Source organism: Chlamydotis macqueenii, chromosome 10, assembly GCF_036417535.1.
Source record: "Chlamydotis macqueenii isolate bChlMac1 chromosome 10, bChlMac1.mat, whole genome shotgun sequence".
NCBI lineage: Eukaryota > Metazoa > Chordata > Aves > Otidiformes > Otididae > Chlamydotis > Chlamydotis macqueenii.
In genome coordinates, this window is record NC_141565.1 from 10,212,313 (window position 1) to 10,235,584 (window position 23,272).

Here is a 23,272-nt window from a genome sequence, read left to right on the forward strand (position 1 = left end):
CTCCAGGCTGAACAGCCCCAACTCTCTCAGCCTGTCCTCATAAGAGAGGTGCTCCAGCCCTTTTATCATCTTCGTGGCCCTCCTCTGGACCCTCTCCAACTGGTCCATGTCCTTCTTGTGCTGGGGGCTCCAGAACTGGACACAGTACTCCAGGTGGGGTCTCACCAGGGCAGAGTAGAGGGGGAGCCATGCACCAGCCCTCAGCTGGAGATGCATTTGTTGGCCCCCGATTGGGTATAATGGCAGGAGGTATAACAAGAAGTCAGGCTAAACGTCACCTTCAAGTGTCTTGGATTTTTCTCCCTGTGCTTACAGGGTGCTTTCATATCCTCTCTCCTTTTCCTGAGGACAGCCATGAAGGCTGCTCGCACCCCACTGCACTGCCTGCACGGCCACCCACGCAGATCCAGATCCAGAAGCACCACCTGGGGAGTGGGCTGTGGCTCTCTGGGGTGCGTGCTGTGAGCTCAGGAATGGGCACCACAAATCCGTCTTGGCTAGATAGCAATTAGGAGCAATGGCTGCTGGCAAGGGGCGTGCTGCCACGCTGCCCTGGTGCTTGCTGATGGACACGGGTACCTGGGGAGCAGGCGTGCGACCCACCAACGTAGCAGGCATTGTACGGGGCTTGCTCTCCAATGAGCCACCGTGGGGCAGGATGGGTGCTGGAGGAAACTAATAAAGAGGAGAGGAAAGTGACGGCGGTAGGGGTTGTAAATCTCCTGCCTGACCTTGCAAAAAGCACAGCGTGAGCCGAGGGCTTGCGAGGGTGGCTGCAGCCTCAGGGTCAGAGTTATTAAAAATCCAGAGCTCCCCCTAAAACCAGGCTTGTTTTGGCGACCCTGGCATCAAAAAGCAAACGCTTGTTGTGACACTTATGACGGCTTTAACCCTGAACCGCGGGGACCCGTCTGCGTCGACGCTGTGTTTGTCCCCAGGATTGCACCCTTATCAGGCTCCCCTTTCCCCTCCAGCCCAGTGTTATCAGCAGGGCAGGCAGCAGCGAGGTGACCTGCGGGGGGAACGCGGGGAGCTCACGCTCCTTTCCACGCTGCTTTATCTCTCTATTCACTGTACTCCCTGTGCGTGTGCTCTTTGCTCCTTATCAGGCCGTAAAACCAACTCGGTGCAGGCTCACAAACCCTCCCGGTTCAGGGATGTCCTGGTCTTGCACAAGAGGGGTGAAGCAGCTGGTGAAACCAACCTGGGATGGGTTTTTGCCCCTGCCCTAAGAGGTGCTGAGTGAGGGGCTCCACCTCCAGCTACGCAGCACCTGCGGGACGTTTCCTAATAAAGTCCCTCCTCAGCCTCTCCCTGCTCCTAGGGGAGAAGAGGCAGGAGATAAGGCTGCAGGCCATCAAAGCTGATTTGGGCAAGAGCTTAGCATGGTGAGTAGGTGCTGCCAGGCCCTGCCTGCTGCTCCAGAGGGTCCTTCAGCCAAACTTTGCTGACAGTTTGTGCTGGGTGCACAGGGGACATGGCTGGTGTGTTGCTACCTCTGGAGCAGTGATTCAGCCCTCTGTTATCTTTCCACTCCCAGGAAGGTGCTGGGGGATGGATGGGGTGGGATATGTCCCCATATCCTATGTCTGCTTGGAGTCCCTAGGGGACAGCAGTGGGGTGAGGGCCCAGCAGTGATATGGGGGTTCCTCCCCGTCCCTTGGGTGCAGCTGCTTCTTTCCAGGGGGCACCCGCAGCTTTGTTTTTGCTGGCAGAGCTGGACCGAGGGGATCTCTGATGCTTCCTGTGCCTCCCTGGGATGGCTACAGGCAGAAACCGCAGGAGCCCACATCCCCTTCCGCTCTGGCAGAGGGAACCTATTTTGGGCTGAAGGGACAGTGTGACTCATGGGGGGCACCTGTGGGGTACGCGGTCACCCTGAGGCTTTGCTTGGCACCTGAAAATAATGCTGGAGTTTTATTTCTCATCCTGTGGGCAAAACATGGTGGCTGTGGTGGGGTCTTAGCAATGGGGACACCAGTGCTGCTGTGCGCCTTCCGCAAAGGGCGCGGAGGCTGGCCCTGGCCCCTCAGGGTGTCCCTGCTGCCCTGTTTGGCACCCCCATATACCTGTCCCCCCCAAAGCAGAGTGTATCACTCTGGGGAAGCACTGGCAGCATGGGCAGAGCATGATGCTGGGGTGCGGGGAGAGACGCAGCGACCGGCACCTCCAGGCTGGTGCTCCCCAGGTGCCACCACAGCTCTGTTTTCTGGATAAGGGACCCATGCGCTCCCCTTCCCCTGTGCCAGGCTTTAACGTGTTGGATGTTTCTTAATTCTTATCACTTTTACACAAATTGCAGCTCTGTCAATATCTGCTGCAGCGAGGGGAGGTCTGTGGGAGAAGCAGGAAGGGCCAGCCCCCAAAGTCCCCAACGTCATCGTAGAAGTATGTTCCTTTGGGTAAACGAAAGGACCTTTGGGCTCTCGGTGACCTTATCACAACCATCAGGCAGAGCATTTATCTCGGACTCCTGGAATTCCAGGTTAATAAGTATCAAAGCAGTGCAGCCAGTTTGTATTGCCGACGTTCACAACAGGGCTGCAGACCAAATATGGCCATTTGGGAAGTGGCTTCCGTGTCAGTCTAACGGCGGTAAGTGTCCTGGCGTGACCCGCTGGAAATTCAGTGTGATTGAGGGTAAAAATACACTGTGCGCAAGATACACGGCGTCCTGTGAATCAATAGGGTCTTCTTCGACTCTTAATCTTTATTTATAATTCTGGAAGGTGTATGTTCTACTTAATAAATTACTGTCAGGGCATAATTCTTTTGCCGCTACAGGACTCTGATAGGGTTTTCTTCTTTCAACTTAACATGTCAGTATTGCTCAAGTAGTGGCTTAAAGCGTAAAAGCCTGCCTGCTAAAGCAGTTCAAGGAAAAATGCCTCATCGTGTTTTCAGTTTCTTGAACGAGGCGGCTTAGCTGAGATGTAGGAGTGCACGCGGTGATCTGAAATAAAAGCTTTGACGCATGACCACTAGACAAGGCTTTGAAGCTACCCCTCCATAAAGATATTGCAGCTACGAAATAAGGAGGTTTTGGTGACAATAAGGACACCCTCATTGTTAGCAGTTAAAGATGTAATTAAGATGTGTGTAATGTATGCATTAACTTTGCGTAGAGTTAAGAAAGCATTATTTAAAGCTATTAGCAGGCAAGTAGGTTTTGCTTTATAACGCTTCAGAAGTCAGGAGGACTCGTTCCTGCGTTTGTCCCAAGTTGTGCAATGGAGCCACAGCAGAGCGATGGGGCGGCTGCCCAGAGTGGTGTGCGGAGGAGTTATTTTACCCCTGTGCTCACTGAGAGCCGCTGTTTGCAAACCAGGGTGAGCCAAGATCTTATCCCTGCCCTGGAGGTTGAATTTTGGCAGCTGTATGTCATTAAAGTTGCCTTCTGCTCAGGGCATGGCAAGGTGTTCCTCAGCAGCAGGTCCCACGGGCTGGGGGTCCAGGCTGGGTTTGTGGGGCACCCGCCTGCCCCGCTGCCCTCCTGTGCCCATGGTCCCCTGGGGATGGCTCACGGCATTGTGCCGCGGGGCCCACATGGCATGAGTGGAAATAGACGGGGAAGAGTCATCCTGGCAAGATGATTCACTTGCCAAAGCGGCGTGCCATCGCTTGTTATGGTTGCGAAAAATCCCACCGTGCTCCCTGGGGATTCATCACTCAGCAGTGGAAAATAACATGGAAGCCTTTCATCTGGTGGAGCAACGCTGCTCCTCCGCTTGGTGAGGTAGAAGCTTCAGTTCTCCACAGCTCCCCTGGCCTGAATCCAACCTGAGCCTCCACCTTCCTATGGAAAACAAGATTGTTTATGTGCAAGTCTCGCTGCCTCAATTCTGGGAACGTAGGACAGCTAATTCTGACTTCCCCCCCTCCACCCCCAAGGCTACTCTGATTTAGAAAGATTTCTTTTTTTTTTTTTTTTTTTTTTTTGTCTGGCCTGCTCACAGCATCAGAACTGTGCTCCTGTGCCAGTGGGAAGCCCAGCTCCTGATGCTGGGATTAGGAATGAGGAATTTTCAGCTGAGGGCTGGGATAACTGGAGCTGGGCTCCAGAAAGCCAGAAATCTTAGGGGAGGATGCAGAGGTGACTCGGTCCTTGCCAGGTGCCGCAGCGTGTGATGAGCTGTGTCTGTTGGCTGAGAGGAGAAACTAAACACGTGGGGCAGGTCAGTGCAGGTGCTGCCCTTTAATTTGAGCTTGTCACACTGCAGCCACCCCAAAAATGGCTTTGCAGAGTCCTCAAGGAGGTGCCCAGGGAGCTGCTGGGCTTCCTCTCAAGCCTGAGGCTCACCTGCTTTCTGGGGGGACAGGGTGCCCAGCCACGCCCTGCGCTCCCCCACGGCTCCCCGTGCCACCTGGAGAGCCCAAGGTCTCCTCCGCTGTGCTGGGATGGAGAAATGGCCTTGGCCACTGCCTGGCAAAGTCATCATGGTGCTGCCAGCCACCTCGCCAGGGCTGTGACCTGTTGAAGCCATGGCCTCGTCCCAGCAGTGGCTGGCTCAGGAGAGCCCTGGAGATGCCTCCTTTCCCCATCGCCACTGAAGGAGACACTGGACGACTCCTCCCTGTGGCTGCATCCTCATACTGGGATTGTGAGAGCAGATTCCTCTGTTAGTTCGTGACTTATTTTGACAAAAATCCACTGCAGGTCTCTGCTTCGGCTTCTCTATTTTAAAAGCCATCGTTCGCTATGACTATTTCCAGGGGCATTCCAACCTGGAGCCTGGAACAACCACCCGGTGGGTGACGCACCCCGGCGCGAGTCCGTGCCGCCCCACACATGTGCTGCGGGAGCCTGGGGCTGCGCGCGAGAAAGCTGAACAAACAAATATGACTGCGCTGTGTCTGCTTGGGTCACCTCAGTGGAAGCTCATCTTGTTTCAACCTCGCTTGGCAGGGAAGCTCTTCAAACAAAACCCCAAAAAAGCTGCGTAAAGCTGTGCCTCGCCTTCACCAGGCCACCTAAAAACCTCGATTTCGGTTATAAATCTCTCCTGACAGCTCAAGCTTTTGGTTATTGTAGTAAAATCTGACACGGAAAGCCCTTTATGCCAGTTCTCTTGGCTCTCCCAGCCTGCCAGACCAAAGGTTCATCCTCTAGCAAAGCACAGATGCAATGAGGATTTGACTCAATTTCCTTGCAATTACTCAGGAGCTGATATCATTTCCAATTTAATTAAGTTTTCTCATATTTTTGGGCATATCTTAAAGGTGCATACCAAGCTGATAGGTGACCCAGGGGGAATGAGAGTAAATCTGCTTATAGCAGAAGAATTTGGGTGACAGTTTTAAGACAAACAAGAAAACAGACCAGATTTTATATGCAGGCTGAAACACAGCTCTTGAGAGCAGTGTCATCTATTGGGAAGAGAGGGCAGGTAATGGGCTTGTAACCTAAATGGCAGGCTTAAAAATTCTATTTCAGGTCTAAAAGTATGAGTGGTATGCTCCAATGTCAACCTTTGGACCTTTCCCATGGGAAATATGGCAGAGCTCTGTGCTCCCTGGTCACAGCCCTGTTCCAGGACCTGAGGAAGGGACAGATGTCCCCTGCCCCAAGGCTTGCTCCCATGCGTGGCCTCTGTGAGGGGTGCAGCGCTGCGTTCCCCTTTGTGTCTCCGTGGCAGTTTTATCACATCTCCTTTGCATCCCTCCTGTAACCCCGATTGTATCCACCCTTGTCTATCCCTGTCGTAACCCTGTTTCAGGCATATCACATTCCCTTTTTTATCCCTGTTGCATCCCCATGGCAACCCCATTGTACAATCTTTAGCCTCATTGCATCCCCCCTGTACCCCTGCTGTGGCTCCTTTGCATACTCCCTTACATCCCTGTTGTGGTTGCTCTGCGTTCCGCGCTGTTACCCCCTTGCATCTTCTTCCTGTCTCCCCTCACGCCCCGTTGCATCCCCCCCTTGCACTCCCTGTTGCGTAGCCTCTCATGCCGCGGCATTGCACCCCCGTTGTAGCTGTGTTGCATTGCCTCTTGCACACCCAACTGGAGCAATACTTTACCCCCAAGCATCCCCTATGTCTTGCATTCCTCTTGCACCCCTGTTGTATCCCCATTGCAGCCTCCTTGCATCCCCCTTGCAACCTGTTGCAACCCCCTTGCAGCCTCTTTGCATCCCCCCTCGCACCCCTGTCATATTGCCCATTGCAATGCCACTGTGTCCACCTTGCAACTCAATGGAAACCTGGTTATGTCCCCCAGTTATACCCCTGTTACACCCCCCCCCTTGCACCCCTGCTGCCAGCCCTATTGCGTCCCTCCCTTGTGCTCCCACTGAATTCCCATCGCATCCCCCTGTTGCTGCTCCACCGTATCCCCTCCTTGTACCTCCCTGCAGCCCCCCTCCACCCCTCTTGTAACCACACCTTGTATCCTCATGGAAGCCCCATTCTGTCCTCCTCCAACTTTCCATCCCTGCTGCACCCCTATAGCGTCCCCCCTTGCGTATTGAAGTCCCATTACATCCCCCCACGTTGCGGCCGTCTTGCAGCTCTTTTGCCCTGTATCCCCCCCCTCCTGGCACCCCACTGCAGCCCCCTTCTACCCGCCTTGTACCCACATGGAAGCCCCTTTGTGGGGGGAAGCCCCCCCCCCCACCTTGCACCCCTATTGCATCCCCACTTCCAACCCCTCTCTTCTCCATCGCACCCCAGTTTCACCCCCCTTGCAAGCCAGTTGCATCCCCTCTACACTGCCCCCCCCTCCTTTCTCATCCTCCTCCTCCTCCTCGCACCGCGCACAACCGCTCCGCATCGCCGCCGCCGCGCTCGGCTGCGCCCCCGCGGAGCCGCCCCGGTACCAGTAACGGAGGGAGGGCGCAAGGGAGCGCTGGTTTTTCACCGATCGGCGCTGCCATTGCGGCCCGGCACGGCTCGGATCGGCACGGTGAGAGGCGGGGGCGGGAGTGGGATGTGGGGCTGACGGTAGCAATGCCAGGATTTGGGGGGGACCGGGGGCGAGGGGGGGGGCCGAACGCCAGAACTGCGTCTGGGTTCCCCTCCACGCCCCCGGTCCCCAACCTCGGTCCCAACCCTTAGGTATATATATATTTTAAAATATATATATTTAAAGATTTAATTAATTTCCTTTAAAATGCCCCCCCCCCCCCAAAATAATGAGAAAACAGGGCACAAAGGGGAGGAGAGCGGCATTGCATCTCAGCTGCTGATGCTTGGAGGAGGCCATCATTTTGCTGAGGAAGGATGCTTGATAGGTGGATGTGTGCTGGGAGAGGAGACCTAGAGGTGACCCCCCAGTGTCCCCTATCCCATCCCTCCCCACTGCTTTCCTACCCCCCACCCCGCAGGAGAGGGCTGAGTCCAGGCGCACTCGTGACATCAGATGTGCCGTGCATCCTCCACTGCGTGCGTGTGCGGTAGGATGGGGATGGTGACGGGGTCCGGAAGGAGGACAGGTAGGTTATGAATCTCTAAACCAGCGGCTGGCTGGCAGCACAGCCCGCTCCAGTCGTGCTGTTCAGCCGCCTTGTCCCCAGGCTGGCTGGCGATGACGCTGACGGCTTGTCCCTGCCTGTTCCCAGCCTGGAGTGCAGCAGTGGGGATGGGGGCCAGCCCGGACTCTCCATCTCACGTTTAGGAGCCGTGTTGCACATACCGATGGGTCAGAGATGCATTTTTTGTGAAACGGCGCTGCAGAAATAATGATCTCATTTCTGCCCTCTATAAATAAATGAGGGTGAAAGGGCACATTTCCTACTCCCAGCCCTCCGGAGGCTGGATTAAGGTTGAGGGCTGGCTGGCTGATGGACAGAGATCTTCCAGATAGTAACAGATCTGAAATTATAATTTCAGTGTGACGGGCATCTAAAAGATCAGGCTGCAAAATATACCTCTGAGGAATTGCAATATTAGTTATGCCGTCGTTCATGGTCAGTATTATTTTTCTGGCTGTTGAGGATGCAAAGGGAGAAGTGGTTTCCAAGGGAAATGGCTTACTTGGATATTTTGGGTTTTTCTTCTTACATGGTTAGCGATGTGAGTCGGGGTTTAACGGGACCCCATGTCAGCTGCTGAGGCCCACCAAAGTCCCCTTTTTCTGCAGTGGGATCTTAAAATTGGTCGGTGTTTTTTCTTCTTCTTCAGCTCTTTGAAAAAATTGAAGTATGCCTGAACGTGCTGCTTAGCTTTCAGCTATTGGGAGTTTCAGAATCTGCTGTCGGTGAGCCATGGGCTGCTTTGGGCTCAGGGAGCAGTAAGCGAAATGCTGGGCGCAGGCAGCAGCCCCGGTTTTGCAGCCCGATCCCGAGGAGCACAGCCCGATACAGCCTTCGTGCCTGGATTTTTGGCACATCTGATCAGTGAGCGTGATTCCTCACACATGCGATTCCTGCCTTGTGAACACTCTCCCTGGCCTTGCAGAGGGCTGCGTTAGCTGCCGCTCTCCCCTTCCCAGCTGAGCCCCTCAGCCTTGTGAAGGTTTTTGTGCTGCAGCCCCCGACGTGCCCCCCGCCCCGGGTACCCCTTGCCAGCTCTTGCCCGGTCACAGAGGTTGGCTCTGAGACCTGCTCTGCCAGAGATGCCGATCCTGGTGAAGAGCCTCCTGTCTCCCTGGGTAACAGTCCCAGCTGCTTTCACATTTCTGGGATTGCTTTTTTTTTTTTTTGAGCTAAATGCAGTTTTTTATCCCCCAGACTGGAGTGTGCTGCTGCTGCATCTTATGTGGGGCTTGGAAAAAATCGATATATACCTCTGAGTTGTGCTGTTGGGTCTTCTCCGGCCTCCCTGGTGTGACCCACTGAGATTGAAAGAGAAAAAATACTGATGCGAGTTCAAACCTTGCTCACAGTAATTTGTTGTCCATTTGTCTGGGGACTGTCATCAACATGCTGTCCTCTGTAGCAACCTGCAGCCCCCTCCTGCCTCTTGGCCCCTCTGTTTGGGGATGATGAGGCTCCTGCTTGGATTTGGTGCAGGACAGGAAGCAGGAGACAAGTGGAGAGGTGGAACCTCTGTCCTGGGACCATCCCGTTACCTGAGGTGGTTTGTTGGGGGGTTCTCCCAGGTGGGACATGGGCCACAGTTGTTGGTGCCTGCAGCTTGGCTGTCAGCGAGGGAACCGGTGCTCCTGGTTTGGCATCTCACGCCCTGCCAGTGCGCAACCCGCTTGGCCTTATCGCGGTGATCACAGAGCATTTATCAGAGTTGCCTAATTGATGTTTGTGAGTTAATTTATGAGGTGCTTGAAGACCCTTCCAAGAAGTGGTAGCAAAGCTTGGGGCCATTTGCTGTGACTCTTGGTCACAGGGCACCAGTCATGGATGAGCTGTGGTCTGAGGAGTTACAGCTGTTACCAGAGGCCTTGCTTTTATTTTTAGGCGCATGATGTCTCTCTATTTGGTAGCAAAGGACCGTGCCCAGGCCTGGGGTGATGCTGCCCGCTCCCATCCCTGGCACCGGTACAGCAGGGAGGGCGATCATCCCCTGTGCAAAGCACCATCACAGGGGGTTGGCACCATGGGTGCTCCTGCGTGGCTTTGGGGAGCTAGGGTCCCCACTGAGCTGCTGGGTGCAGGGATGGCTTTATGGGGCTGGGGGTGCTGGGGACAGGGGCAACGGTGGCTGTCCCTGACTGCGGAGCTGGGCCTGCCGGGGTTTTCCTTCCTGCTGCCTCCATCAGAGGCAGCCATGAAAATCGGTGGTGATGCTCTGCCCACGCAGAAGGAGGCTTGGCCGCGCTGCCGGGCTCCCCCAGCATGCTCCTCCCAGGGCACCCATGGCCGGTGGGGGCCCCGAGCGGGGCTTGCTGGGTGCGCGTGGCCGGCATTGGGCGCCGGGGCTCACGTGGTGAGCGGCGGCTGCCATGGCCCTGCCGAAAGACTCTGGCACAATGGGGATGGGAGCCCCCCGGGGTGCCCCTGGCCATAGAGCCACAGCGAGGGGGATCTCTCAGGGATTTTCTGTCTCAAAGCAGCTCTCGGAGCTCGTGTGGGTGGTCTCCAGTGCTCCCACTGAGCCTCCGGCGTGAATTTCCACAGCCAAAAGCTGCCGGTGAGTTTGGGCTGCCGTTTTCCTGCCTCTTTGGTAATTTCCTGTGGCTGCGTTACGCTTCAGCCCGACTCGCACAGGGAAGGCTTGGAGGGGGGCTCGGAGGGCGCTTGGAAGATTACATTTAAGACGAAGAGGAAGGGGATGGGAAGCAGCTTAGCTGGCTTTGTTCTATTAGCTGTCATCACCCAAAGCGCAACCATGAGCGCCGTTTCGCTGGGTGCCGCGCAGCCCTGCCCCGGCGGGGGCTGCTGGCGCTGGCCCTCCCTGCCGTGCTGGCTTTCACTTCGTCTCCGATGGCAGCTTGCACTTTGTTCCTGCTTGGAACAAGTGCCCTCCTTTGGCTCTGTTGTACAAAAGAGCGTATTTAGATAAACAGGGGAAAGGTTGATCAGAAGGTGAAGATGAGGCATCTTGTAGGGAAGCCGGTGGCTTAAATACCCCAAACTTGCCCGGCTACGGAGTCTGAAAGGAGGAGAAAAATCAGGAGTGTAAGTTTAACCTTTTTTTTTTTTTTTTTTTTTTTTTTTTTTTCTCCCTCTTCCGACAGTGTTTTCAGACGCCACCACTACCCACAGCAAGCAGGACCTGCACCGAGAGGAGGAGGGGATCTCTGCAAAGTAAGCTGGGCTTTTTAAAGGCTTTCTCCTTCTTGTTTTGCTTTCCAAGAGCGCGGAGGCGGAGGTGGTGGAGGCGGAGGCCGTGACCCCGCGCCGGGAAGCACAGGGGCTCCCACCGCCCCGCGCGTTTCCCCTGCTTTCTCCTGGCTGCAGCCTTCTCATGGCCAACAGGAATGATGGCGATTTTCTGTGCGTAATTTCTTCCCTGCTCTAGCGACATGGCGAAGGGCAGCGAGCGCGCTCGGGTGGGCTCCCGTATGAGGTTTATCTGTCACACAAAGTGTTTATCTGTGACCGAGCCCTGCAGAGATCAAAGGTCGTTCTACAAAATGTTAATTAAACGAATAACGGCATGTTGTTGAGGCTTGAAGAAGGAAATGAGGTTTAGCTTCATCAAGGAGCTGCCTGGTGGAAATATTTACAGTATTCCTCAAATTTCAGTTATTCTTTTCCCTGGGGAAGAGGGCAAACCTGGATGTTGCTTCGGAGGTTCTGCAAACTGTTTTTCTTGGTCGTGTGTAATGTGGGGGTTTGATGCAATCCAGCGCGACGGTGTCGGAGGGAGAGAGGATTTGAGTGTGGTGATTCTGTTCCTGCTTCATGGGGTAACATGGAACGTGTAACATACCGCATATCGCCGTGAGTCTGCAGGGAGCAGAAATAAATCTGCCTGTCCTGGCACGGAGAAATGTGGTGGTGATGATGAGGGGGGGACGGCTGGTGGGAGAGCTGGCACTCAGGATGTTTCGTTTTATAAATTTGTGACAAAAGAGCTAGTGCCGAGAGAAGGGCAAGACGTAAGGTGGTTAGCGGAGGGAATTAGAGGAGATGTGTGTGCAACAGGGTTTAATCTCTTAATGAGAAAAATATATCCCAGCTGCCTGCGGTGGGGCGAGCTCAGGGAGGAGCGCAGCATTGTGTGAGAGCTCACCCCTGCGCCCCGTGTCCTCCACCTGCCGCCCCTGAGATTTGTCTGGAGGATGCTTGGGAGCCAGGATGGGGACCTGTGATCCACAGCAAGTGCAAAACACCCGTGGGGCAGGAGTGAGGGGGTGGGGGCAGGGGTGAATTGGTCTCAGATAAGGGCTGGTCGCCAAAGAGTGCCCTGCCAGGTTGTTTCCTTCAGTTCCTGAGCCCATTAATAGGCTCTGCTCCCTTGATTAGTTGGTGCCCGTGTGGAGCAGTAATGAGAGCGGGGCTCAAGCCATCAATTCTAGGTCAGTGGTTGTGTGCTGGGGATTTGGGATTGGGCAGGGGGAGGGGAGCCGGAGCTGCATGCCTGCCCCCAAAAAGCAAAGTGGAGCCTGCCTGCACCCATTGTTGGGAAAGGCTGCCTGCACCCTTTTGGAGTGGGGGGGCAGGGGGGGGGGGTGTGTGTGCTTCCCCCATCTGCCAAGCACCCCAAGGGCTGCATCACCCCTGGCCTGTTAGGCAAGCTCATTGCCCGCTTGAGATGTGCTCTTCTGAGAGAATAACATTGCAATAATTAGATCCATTAAGGAGCCAGAAGAAGTAATTGAGTTTTAAAACTGAAAGAGACTTTGCCACTCTCTGGAGAGGTATCCTTTGCCTCTCGCAGAACGGGTTTCCTCTCTCCCTGGCAGCAGAGATCTTCTTTAGCATCGACTTGCCATAATTTCTGGTGTTTAACTTCTGATCCTTCCCTAAATGCGGGCAGGTGAGGCCGGGCAGTGACGAGCAGCATGGACCTGGATGTGTTGAACATGTTTGTCATTGCCGGTGGCACCCTGGCCATCCCCATCCTGGCCTTCGTGGCCTCCTTCCTCCTCTGGCCCTCAGCGCTCATCCGCATCTACTACTGGTGAGTTCACAAACCTGGCTGGGCTGATTTTAGTGCAGGGGTGGAATTCCTGCTGGTCCCTATACCTTTGCACAGACCCAGGTGCATGAAGAGCCGCTGGGCAGCAAGGTGGTGTGGACATGGGTGGGTGTTCCTGCCCATGATGGCGACAGGAGCAGGTGAGGTGGGGTTTTCCACAGGCATACCAGCTGTGTGTAGCTTTAAGCATCTCTGCTTAAAGTGGCATTTTCTCATTGCTTGTTTGCTGCTGAGACTTACGTCTGTCGAGGCAGCCTCAGCTTGGCTGTGGGATGTCTCCAAATGTTTCTGGGTTGTTTCCCCCAAGGAGGAGAAAATATCCTCCCTTTTTCTTCTGGGCTGGAACATCAGAGAAGATGGAGTGAGGCTTTTCCTCACCCCTTGCCTCTCATCCTTTCCGATACCAGGAGGCAGGCACTACACCCATCAGTCCTCGGCTGTCCCTGGAAATCTGCGATAAGCACGCTGTCGGCTTTCCTGTCTGGGTTTGTTGCAGGGGAAGCTGGAAGAACGCTCCCTTCAGAAGCTGGGGCCGGCTGCCCTCACGTGCTGCTGGCAGATGGTGGCTCCTGCGGTTTTGCTCACGGGGTTTTCCAAACCAACGTGACCTCCTGTGAGAGGAGGACGTTGGCCCACCCCAGCACTCAGATTCGGCAGCGTGATGAAGCCTATTTCTAATGGCACATTTATTAGCAACGCTTTAATCACAGCATCTAGGGGCTGAGAGAGGAGGAGAATGAGGGGAGAATTCATTCCCGTTGTGCATTGTGTGAGGACCTGCAAGGGCTCTGTGAAGGAGAGCAAGTGGTATGACAGCCTCCTCCCCTGGGGACATCTGGGCTGCTGGCCTGGGGCAGGTCCAGACAGTACCAAGTTTGTCTGTCAAAAGATATATGTTTTTTTTTTTTTTTTTCCTTTGAATGTATGAGCGGCTGGTGGAAGCCAGGGAGGACCCTGGTGGGCTCAGGTTCAGAGGAGGATGGCCGGAGAAACGCTGCCACGTGTGGTCGGGGCAAAGCCTTCGGAGAGCGAGAGGCAGGGGTGGCAGGAGAGGGCAAAGGAGGCGTGAGGGGCTGATGCGGGCAGCTTTGCGGAGCCAGGTTGAGAGGGAGGTAGAGAAGATGCTGCTGCCTTGTCCTTCGGGGTTGCAAATTCGGGGCTGAGTGAAAGTGCACTGCGGGTAGGTCGGTCTGCGTTTGGCTGAGGGAGGGAGCGTGTGAGCAGAGATGAGCAGGGCTGTTTTCTTCTGAAGGGTCGGTGCCCCATCCCTCTCTCTCCCAACGTTTCTGGCAGCATCAGCATCTTGCAGGAGTAACTGCGATGCTCTGTGTTTCATGGGCACTTATTTTCTTAGGAACAGCAGGTGAGAAGAATGGGTTTACTCTTTACTCCTCCTTTCCTATTTGCTTCTTTCTGAGTCGGCCTTTTTTGGGGTGAAATCATTGTGTTTCCCCATCAGTAGAGGCAGGGGAGGGGACAGGCATCATGCCACTTTGCCCCCCACTTTCAGCCCCGTGTGGCTCCAACTTTTTGGCACCGCTCCTGGGAGGTCCCCAGGAGGTCTCCAGGGATCCTTCTCCCTGCTCCCACCACTCGCTGATCTCCTCCTCGTTGCCTTTCTGTGTGTCCTCAGCCAAGGGTCACGCCGAGCCCCGGTCACCGGCGGCCTGGCTCCCTCCCCTGCCACTAATGCACCTTCCCGCCCGCCATGATGTCCGGGGCTGCCCCGCTGACCCTGGCCCCACGGCCGGCCTGCTCTGCACGCTCTGCTGCCAGGGGTTAATCAGTTTAGCCGCTGCCGCTAAGCGCGTTAACACCTTGCAAGGGATCAGTTCAGCTTTGCACAGATTATTTTGCCTTCTGCCAAATTGATCCATCGGGATCAGTTGCTAAAAATGTTATCATCTTGCCCATTGGTAGTTTACACCGGTGCCTTTGAGGCGAGGACTCTTAAGACACTTATTCAGGGAGAAATTCACCTCTCCTTGTAGGACCAGCACAGAGCCAGGATGCTGCCTAAGCCCCGCTAACTCCCTCCAAAAAGGGATTATGCTAAAAGAGGATTGCGCTATGCATAAGCTTTGAGTGGGCAGACAGCTAGGACAGCCCAGCAGTGCTGGTGACCTTGCTCTTGTGTCTCAAATAAATTCTGATATCACGTATAATAGTATTTGCTGGTATCTTGGCCATCAGGAGTAGCCCAGCAGTTGTCCTGACAAGGGTTACGTCTGAACGTAGGACAAATGCAGTGAAGCGAGCCTGCTCCTCCGCCTTGGACTGCACGTCTACATCATGTGTCCAAAGTGTCACTGATAATCTCTGCCCAGGTCCCTCTGGCCAGCAGTTTCACTGCATCCTCTTTGAGCAGGCTGTGAGCCTGTGCTGGCAGGAGCTGTCTGCCGTCTTGCTTTCAGAGGAACCACCTGGGTTTTCTGGGGGTTAATCTGGTATCTTCAAGGGTGCTTGAGCCTGTGTAAGGATAGTCCCCTCCAGTCCTTCACGTGTGTGTAAACACATGAGGTCACCTAGTTGGCATATGGTAACTGGGTCTCTGTGGTGCTCCTGGAGGACACGGTTGTTTTGGCTGGGATCGATGTCCTTGTCTGTGTGGTGATATTGTCCCATGGCTTCAGGGCTGGAAGGTTGTGCCCAAACAAACCTGTGACAGATCCTCCTTACCCACCTGGAACAAATGCCTCCCTTGGCCTGTCTGTCCCGCACGCTGCCTTGCCGTGTGTGCTGCCTTCCTCTCTTGAGCCTCTCTCCTCATAGCAACATTTAGGTCTTTTTTAGCTTTGGAGTTGTTATTTTGGCTCACTTCCATTGCCAAATTAGTTATTTGTGGTCTTTTTTTGAAGCTTTTAACAACAGAGTGTCTCCACGAGCCATCTGCAATGCAGCCACCAGTACTACAGGTGTAAGAGATCACGTGTAAGCACAGGGTCTGCGTCTGAGGACCAGATGCTCAGAATTATTCACAGTTAAGGCTGTGACAGCACCGGTGTGAGCCCAACCTAACTGGCCTTAGCAAACTAGCAAATCTGCAGCTGAGTTTGGACCTGTCCCCTGGCTTACATTGCCGCTGGGCCCTGGTCTTGCCTCACTCACTGGTGTTTTCTCCTTGTTTCCAGGTACTGGCGCCGAGCCTTGGGTATGCAGGTTAGATACGCAAACTACGATGACTATCAGTTTTGTTATTCCTATAGAGGGAGACCTGGATACCGGCCGTCCATCCTGATGTTACATGGGTTCTCAGCCCACAAAGACATGTGGCTGTCGATAGTCAAGGTGGGACTCCATTTCTATCATTTTGCTACTTAGTGAGAGTCAATGGTCCTGGGCTTAGGGGCGGTGTGGGGACTCAACAGTTGCATGCGTGGGATGTGATGATTGCTGTAACATGCTGAAAACACCCAACTCAGCTCTGTGCTCGTTGCTTGTTGGATCCCTTTCACGTCTATGACATGCAGAGCTGCAGGGGAGAGCAATATGTGCCTGCTTCCTCCATGGGAAACACATCTTGTCCATGGTTTCTCTCATCATGTCATCCTCATCCATCAGACTTATTGTGGTGCAGGAGTTAACCGAGGGCTGCTAGGAGGAGAGCGATCCCCCCTTCTCCCACACATGGTCACCAGTTTCCATCCCTGGAGTTCACAGCCGTTCCCCTGTGCCGTAACTGCCCCTGGTTTGTTTCTGCAGTTCCTGCCGAAGAACCTGCACTTGGTGTGCGTTGACATGCCCGGGCACGAGGGCACGACTCGCTCGGTCTTGGACGATTACTCCATTAGTGGACAAGCTGAGAGAATACACCAGGTAACGCCCCAAGGCTGCATGCCCTCTGCAGAGGGATGCATGGGTGTGAGGGATGCAGGGATATGAGGGATGTTAAGCCCCGTGAGCCCTGCCTCGTGCAGTCCTGCTCCCTCCCTTCCCAGGCAGCCAGAGCCACCAGCCTCAAGCTTTTGAGCTGAATTTCTCTAATGACCCCACGCCGTTGCTTCCTAACAATGCTCCTTCTGCTCCCCTGCCAGTTCGTGGAGTGCATCAGGCTGAACAGAAGGCCCTTTCATCTGGTTGGCACTTCCATGGGGGGAAATGTTGCTGGCGTCTATGCTGCTCAGTACCCAGAAGACATTTGCAGCCTGACCCTCATCTGTCCTGCAGGTGGGCAACGCAGGGAGGGCGAGATGGGGAGAGGGCAAGCAGGAGCCGGTGCAAAAGCCCAGAGCAGTGCTGGAGGCAAAACAGGCTTTCAGTGGAAAGCACTATGAAATAATTTGTATGTGCAGTCTGAAAATCTGAATGAGCACGCTTCCAGGGTGCAGGACGAAATCACAGCCTTGTCCTGACTGCTCTTCTCTCTCCAGGGCTTTGGAGTCTGCCCCGCTGTGCCGTGGTTACAGCTGGGACTAGGGCAAACGGGACAGGTCCTGCTCTGGAGGAAAATGTACTTCCCCTTGGGGTGGCAGCCGTTTCGCATGGCACATCCGTAGCCTCTCGGTCTGGAGGGGGAAGCCAGGTGGCAATGGGAAACGTCTCCCCAGGGACAGAGGGCTGGGGGTCTGGGAGCTGGCAAGCTTGTTCCTCCCAGCTTTGGGTGCTTTGAGCATCCCTCCGTTCCCCCTTGGCCGGGGGGCTCGGGGAGCCTGGGCATGACCTGCTGCAGGAGACACGGGGGATTGGCAGGGGGGGTTGGCACGGGTTGCTGCAGCCCAGTGGTTATAGCAGCTCCTTCCCCCTCCCACACAAGGAAAGCGTCTTCCAGATAAGAAATAAGTAACGAAGCAAAGTGAATGTTACCTAGCTACCGGGCTCTGGGGGCGGCGAGGCTCCCGCTCCGCTCTGGGAGAGGTGCTGGCTGACTCCCCGGTGTTTCTGGACGTGAAACCTCTGCGTGGGGCTGCAGAGAGGTTTGGGGTAGGGCTGCGGGGGATTTTCACTGCAGTGGTGCCTGCAGATGGGGCTTCAGCAGTTTTCTGTCCAGCAGTGAGCTGTGGCAGGCTGGGTGCGGGCATTGGCGTTTCCATCCGCTGGCCACACAAAAACAAGGGCGACAGTTTTTGCCAGAGCGTTCATGCACGTCTGCAGGGAAGCTCTCGGGGCTCGGTGGTGTCAAGCCCTGCAGGAGGGAGGCTGGGGTATCTCTGGCTGCATGCTAAGGTTGCTGCATGTACAGATTTTTTTCTCCCCCTCTTCCCCGCCCCCCCCAAGGAGTGAGCAAGCGGGAGGCCAGAGGCAGGGAGGAGGGAGGTTGGCACAGCGATGCTCTGTTGCTGGGGGTGTTGGGGGTCTCATCCAGGTTTTAGCTTGTGCCCCCCTTCTCGTTCGACCCAGGCCTGCCAAGTACCACTGAGAGCAAGTTCATTAAGCAGCTCCGGGAACTGCAAGAGTCAGAACGCATCGACAGGATCCCTTTAATTCCCTCGACGCCCGAGGAGATGGCGGACATGTTGAAGCTTTGCTCCTACGTTCGCTTCAAGGTGCCGCAGCAGGTGAGGAGCCCAGGCTGGCTGTGGCAGCCGGGAAAGGGGGCTTGGAGCTGGGGAGCGGGTTTGATTCTCCCCAAGCCTGCATGGTGGCAGCCGAGGCGATGCTGGGAACAGAGCTGGTGCTGCCATCCCCACCTTCGCCCAGGTGGGACACCCCTGGCCCCACTCCCAGCACCTTTCCAGCTCTTTCCCTTCAAACCCACTTCTCCCAGCTCCCTCTGGCAGTGCCTGCTGAATTTCCTCCTCCCACAAGGTCTTTGGCAGCGGGCTGGGATGTCAAAGGGTTTTTTAGTTAATATGGCTGGCAGGAAGCATTAAAAAACTAACTAAGGCAGCTGTTGTCCAGCCTGGAGGGGGATTGTTTGCTGCTTTTTAAGCAAAAGCAATGGAAATGTCAGTCGCCTCATTGTCAGGCGAGAGCAGCTTGGCGAGGGGCTGGCCATTAAGCTGGCTTTCCTTAGGAAGTCTGGGATGAGCAGATTGGAGAGTAAGAAAAAAAATATAAGCTAATGCCAAGACCTTTATTTTTTTTTCTGGCAGAAGAATAAAAGGAGGAAGAAAAGCACAGTCATGGCTCAGGCAGCCTGCTGGCTATGGATAGCTGGCCTGGGGGAGAAATTTATGATGCAAACCTAAAAGACAAAAATACTTGTTGCTGAAATAGATGTTACTTAAGCACGGTTACGACAGCCAGACGTGCTTAAGACGGAGCTCACGCCTGGGCCAGGCTGCGCAGGGCACGTCAGGGTGGAGCAGGCGTTGCAGCCGCCTGGCATGCTCGTGGGCACGCTCGGGCGTCCTCAGCCCCGTGTAGGGTGTGGGTCCCCCCCCAGCGGCTTTCCTCTGCTCTCCCTGCAGATCCTCCAGGGCCTCGTCGACGTTCGCATCCCACACAATGACTTTTACCGGAAATGTAAGTGTGCAGTGGCAGCCCTTCTCACCAGGCTTTCCAGACGGACCCCCATAGAAACTGTCCCCCGCCCCGTGTCCCCTGCTGCCATCTGTCCCCTGCTGCCTTGCTGAGCATGGGAGGGGGCAATGTCGTGAACAGATTTGGGGATGCATCTTGGCCACAGGTAGCAACCCACTGCCACCCCCACGGGTGATAGGTTTGCTGCTTTGCCCTTATCCTGGGTTAATTAATACTGATAGCTACGAGGACACGGGGCTGGAGGAGGATCTCTCTGCAGAGGGGCTTGGTGGTGGTGCAGGACTCAGCCTTTGGAAGGACAGCCCATCGGGGGTCTCTCCACCACCCCTGCCTGGGTGTCCCAGCGAGGAGACGCTGGCAGGGCTGGCCACAGGGACCCCTGCGAGAAGGGAAACCAAAGCATCCCACTTGCATGGGACTGACTTTCCTCTTGCCCCCACCAGTGTTTTTAGAAATTGTGAATGAAAAGTCCAGGCACTCTCTCCACGAGAACATGAGCAAGATCAAAGCGCCGACGCAGGTCATCTGGGGAAAGCAGGACCAGGTACGTGGCTCCCTCCACCTCTCCCATGTGACCATGACTCCATCTCTGCCTGCATCCACTCGTAGGGGCATGGCATGTGCTGGGAAGAGGAATAAAGTGCCAGCAAAGAGAGTTGTCCTGGCAGCTGGGGAGAGATGTGCTGCTCAGGGCGAGGCAAAGGCATGGGGCTTTGTAGCGCTGGATACGGAGGGAGGAGTGGAGGGGGAAAGAGGCAAGCTGCAGGCGTGTAAAGGGCCCTGTAAATGCGAAACTGCAAGCGTTTGCTTGCAATGACCCCTTTGCACTGAGCCAGCAGCCAAAAAGCATCGAAGAGAGTTTCCTGCCACATGCTGAGACTGGCATCATGCAGCCTCCCTGTCCCATCCCCAGGCGCGGGAACTGCGGGACAGGGCTGGCATCACAAGGATTGTGTCTGCATCCATGCTCAGCATCTCGCTTGGACTTGCACAAGCAGCTTCAATAGGGTTTCTGTGGTGCCCAGCAAAACCCAGCTCTGCCTGTGGGAGTGACTGGTTTTTTCCCTGCCCTCCAGGTCCTGGATGTTTCTGGCGCCAGTGTTTTAGCAAGCGCTATCCCGGACTGCCACGTGTACATCCTGGAGAACTGTGGGCACTCGGTGGTGGTGGAGCGGCCCCGCAAGACGGCCAACCTCATCCTGGAGTTCCTGGCGCTGCTGCACAGCATGGGCAACAACAAGAAGCAGGCGTGAGCGTGGCGGGGAGCCGAGCGCCCACGCCGGGTCTTTTAAATTGTAAAGTACTGCAGCTTTTGATAAGTTCTCAGGGATCTTGTACGAATCGGGGTGAATGTGCCAAAGTCCCTGAGGAAGGCAGAATAACTGATACCTAAACCTATAGCACCACCGGCACAGCGACCTAGGGGTCATTGAGTGACCTCCATAGATACAGGAACAGAAGCAAAATCTCTCCCTTTTCTACTTAGAGATAAAGTAGGAACGAGCCGAAATCACCAAGCACTAGCCATGCAGTGTGCTGAAGCTCCTTACGCAGCCGCCCGTCTTACCCGAGTTACCGGCACGTAGTTGTTAATGACCTTTACCTAAACTGTGTAAGAAACGTAGGAAGGAGGAAGCGTCCTGGACTGAGACTTACAATATTTCTACTATTAGAGTCCGTCGCGTTGCATGCTGCCGTGCTGTAAGAGAACCCCAGTGCTCCAGGCGTCTGCTCGAGTGCTCTTTGTATAGCTCGTTAACTCGTGATTTATGCAGAAAACAACAGAAAATTTCATGCGTGGAAGTCCAATGACTGTATGTGCAAAAATGTTTACACTTTGAGTGGGTTTTTTTAAAATCCCCGAACAGCTCCTGTGTATATGTAATGCCTTAACATTGCCCGGGGTACGGCGTCCGTGCACAGCCCGCCTCGCCCAGGGGATGGTTCCCCTGAGGGTGAACATAGTGAGTGAAAACTCGGGGTGCAGACAGCGTGAACAGGAGGGATGGAAACCGCCTGGGGCCATGTGGTCCCTGAGCCTGAGTCAGCAATAAGCCTGTGGGCAGGGTGCGAGTCAGCAAGCTCGGGTGAACTCTTGTCTCAGCTCTTCTACTACGTACACTGCTGAACATGTTGCTGTAAATAATGATTTTCTTAATGAATTCCATGAATTCTGTGAATGCCAGCATCACCGAAACCAGGCGTGAGGGGTAGGAGCTGTATCTGCAAATAGCCCGGGCGTGCGGGTTCCTGGGCTGGCTGGGTGGCGAGAAGGGGGACAGAACCTGCGAGGCTGTGCGTGGCGGCGTGGAAACGTACGGTGTCCTTGTGCGCCCTCTCAGTGGATTATAACTCCTGGCCAAGTGAAATTATAAATAGAAACAGGCAATGCAGACGAGCTACGCTTTGCAGCCTGCAAGGAGATGGATGGGGACGGATCCTGCACCTCCCCAGCTGCAGTCCTTCACCGTGTGTCCCAAGGCGAGAGGGCTGGTCCTGGTCTCGGCAGGACCCACGGCTGCTGGGGGGCAAGGCAGCACGTGGTCCTCCTGAAGGCAAAGCAGCGGGTGGCCGTCACCCCCAGGCCTCCTCGTGGGGTGGCACCGGGTGCTGACAGCCATCTTCTCCCCGTCTTTCCGACGCACCCCGATCTGTACATACATCTGAAACTCCCCATCAGCTTCTCTGCTCTTTTTAAGAGAAGAAACACTGTTCTTTTAGGAAAATTAGCAATTTGGTGTTAATGGCTTGGTTATTGTTTCTACTACAGGAGTTGATTAAAAAAAAAATTGCTGATAGTTTTATGTAGTAAAAGACAGAAGTTGTTGGGTATCTATATGGTTTCTCATACACCACAGATTGCTGTATGCACAGGATTTATATGGCTATTAAAATCCAGTGGTTCAAAGAGCCCACCGTGCAATTATTATTTTTCCTTGGGGATGAAGGGGGCTGTGGTGTGGGATGGCACACGGGACAGGGGACTTGCTCTGCTGCTTCTTTCCTCCCCATGTTTCTGGGAGATACAGGTTTTGCCTCAAGAAATATTTGATAATGTCAAGAGAGATGATGAAGACTGGGCAAGCTCAAGTCTCATCTCTTCAAAGACAACAAGAGTTTTGCTTTTTTTCTTTTTCTGAAAAGGAGGTGTCCTAAACAATCAAGAAGAAAAATAAAACCCCACGGGGCAGGGGAGTTAAGTTTTAAGAGCAGATTCCTCTTCAGAATGGAAGTGTGTTAAATACTGATTTTTAGCTGTAGTTACAAGTCTTGCTTGTCATTCATACAGCATGCTAGGAATAGTGTTACATCAATATTTCAGCAAAAGTATGTACATTTCTGCCTTCCCCAGGGGGCTGTTGAGGCCCGGCAGCTGCTTGGTGTGATGAAGGAGCTGCAGGGAAGGCTGGGGAGCATCCTTCTGGCACCTTGTCCCCCTGCCGTGGCATCCCGGCCATGCTGCTGCAGTAACGCAGGGATGGAGGTGATGGTGGCTACAGGAAACCTGTAAATTATGGCAGCGCAGGGGCATGGGAGGGGCCTTTTGCCTCTGGGCAGGGGCTGGGGTGGTTTGGGGCATCTGCAGTATGCACCACAGCCTCTCACGGCTCAGTAATAAAAACCCCCTGGTCTGTTTGGGGTGGGGGGTGGTTCTGGGTGCTGGCCCTGCTCACCTCAGTTGCATGGCCGAGGGCAGCTACTGCTCACCCTTGCTGTGCCCGTGCCCCTGCCCCTGCCCAAGCCCACCTGAGCAGCAGCTGAGCCCATTGAGGAGAGGCAGGGAGGGCAGCTGCCTGCACCTGGAAACGCACCTGAAACCACACCCGATAACACGGCTCCTATTCCCAATAACCCTCATTTCCTGCTGGGAGCCAGAAAAGCCCCAGCCCATGAAAGGGCTGCTCCCACATTTTCAGCTGCTTCCCCCTTGGCGTTGTGCTCCCCGTGAGCCCCAGACCCCACTGAGGTAAGGCTGTATTCCCGGGCTTGGGAAGGGGCAAAGGCTCCTGCTGCTAGCAGCGGGTTTGTCTGTCCTGAGGGCACGGCTAGGGAAACCAGTGGATCCCAGTTATGGTGAGCCTGGGCATTGGGAACCTGCCCACAGCCTGAGCACCCTGGCATGGCAGGAGGGAGGGAGTTTGCCTTTTGTTTTGTTGCTCCGTGTTTAAGCATTGCTTTCTTGTAATTGCATGACTAAACCAGGTTTGTGCTGGGGAGGGAGGCAGTGGGGGCCGGTATAAAAGCCAGGTGAGGAGTCAGCCCTTGGCTGTTACGGGTCTTGCGAAGGCGGATTCACTGTATCCCAAAAAGAGGTTGCAAAACACGACAGGGCTGGCTCGCTGATAAACCTCGTGACACCTCCC

At 54.8% G+C, this 23,272-nt stretch overlaps 1 protein-coding gene across 1 annotated transcript; it reads left to right on the forward strand.

Moving 5' to 3' along the window:
• The first annotated feature begins 12,323 nt into the window (after positions 1-12,323).
• ABHD6 (abhydrolase domain containing 6, acylglycerol lipase) lies at positions 12,324-21,819 on the forward strand. The gene is made up of 8 exons (XM_010128319.2): positions 12,324-12,467; positions 15,617-15,773; positions 16,188-16,301; positions 16,520-16,652; positions 17,823-17,980; positions 18,836-18,890; positions 19,352-19,452; positions 19,985-21,819. Exons 1-8 carry the CDS (start codon positions 12,349-12,351, stop codon positions 20,159-20,161), a joined length of 1,014 nt encoding a protein of 337 aa, XP_010126621.1. The 5' UTR covers positions 12,324-12,348; the 3' UTR covers positions 20,162-21,819.
• Positions 21,820-23,272: the final 1,453 nt, after the last annotated feature.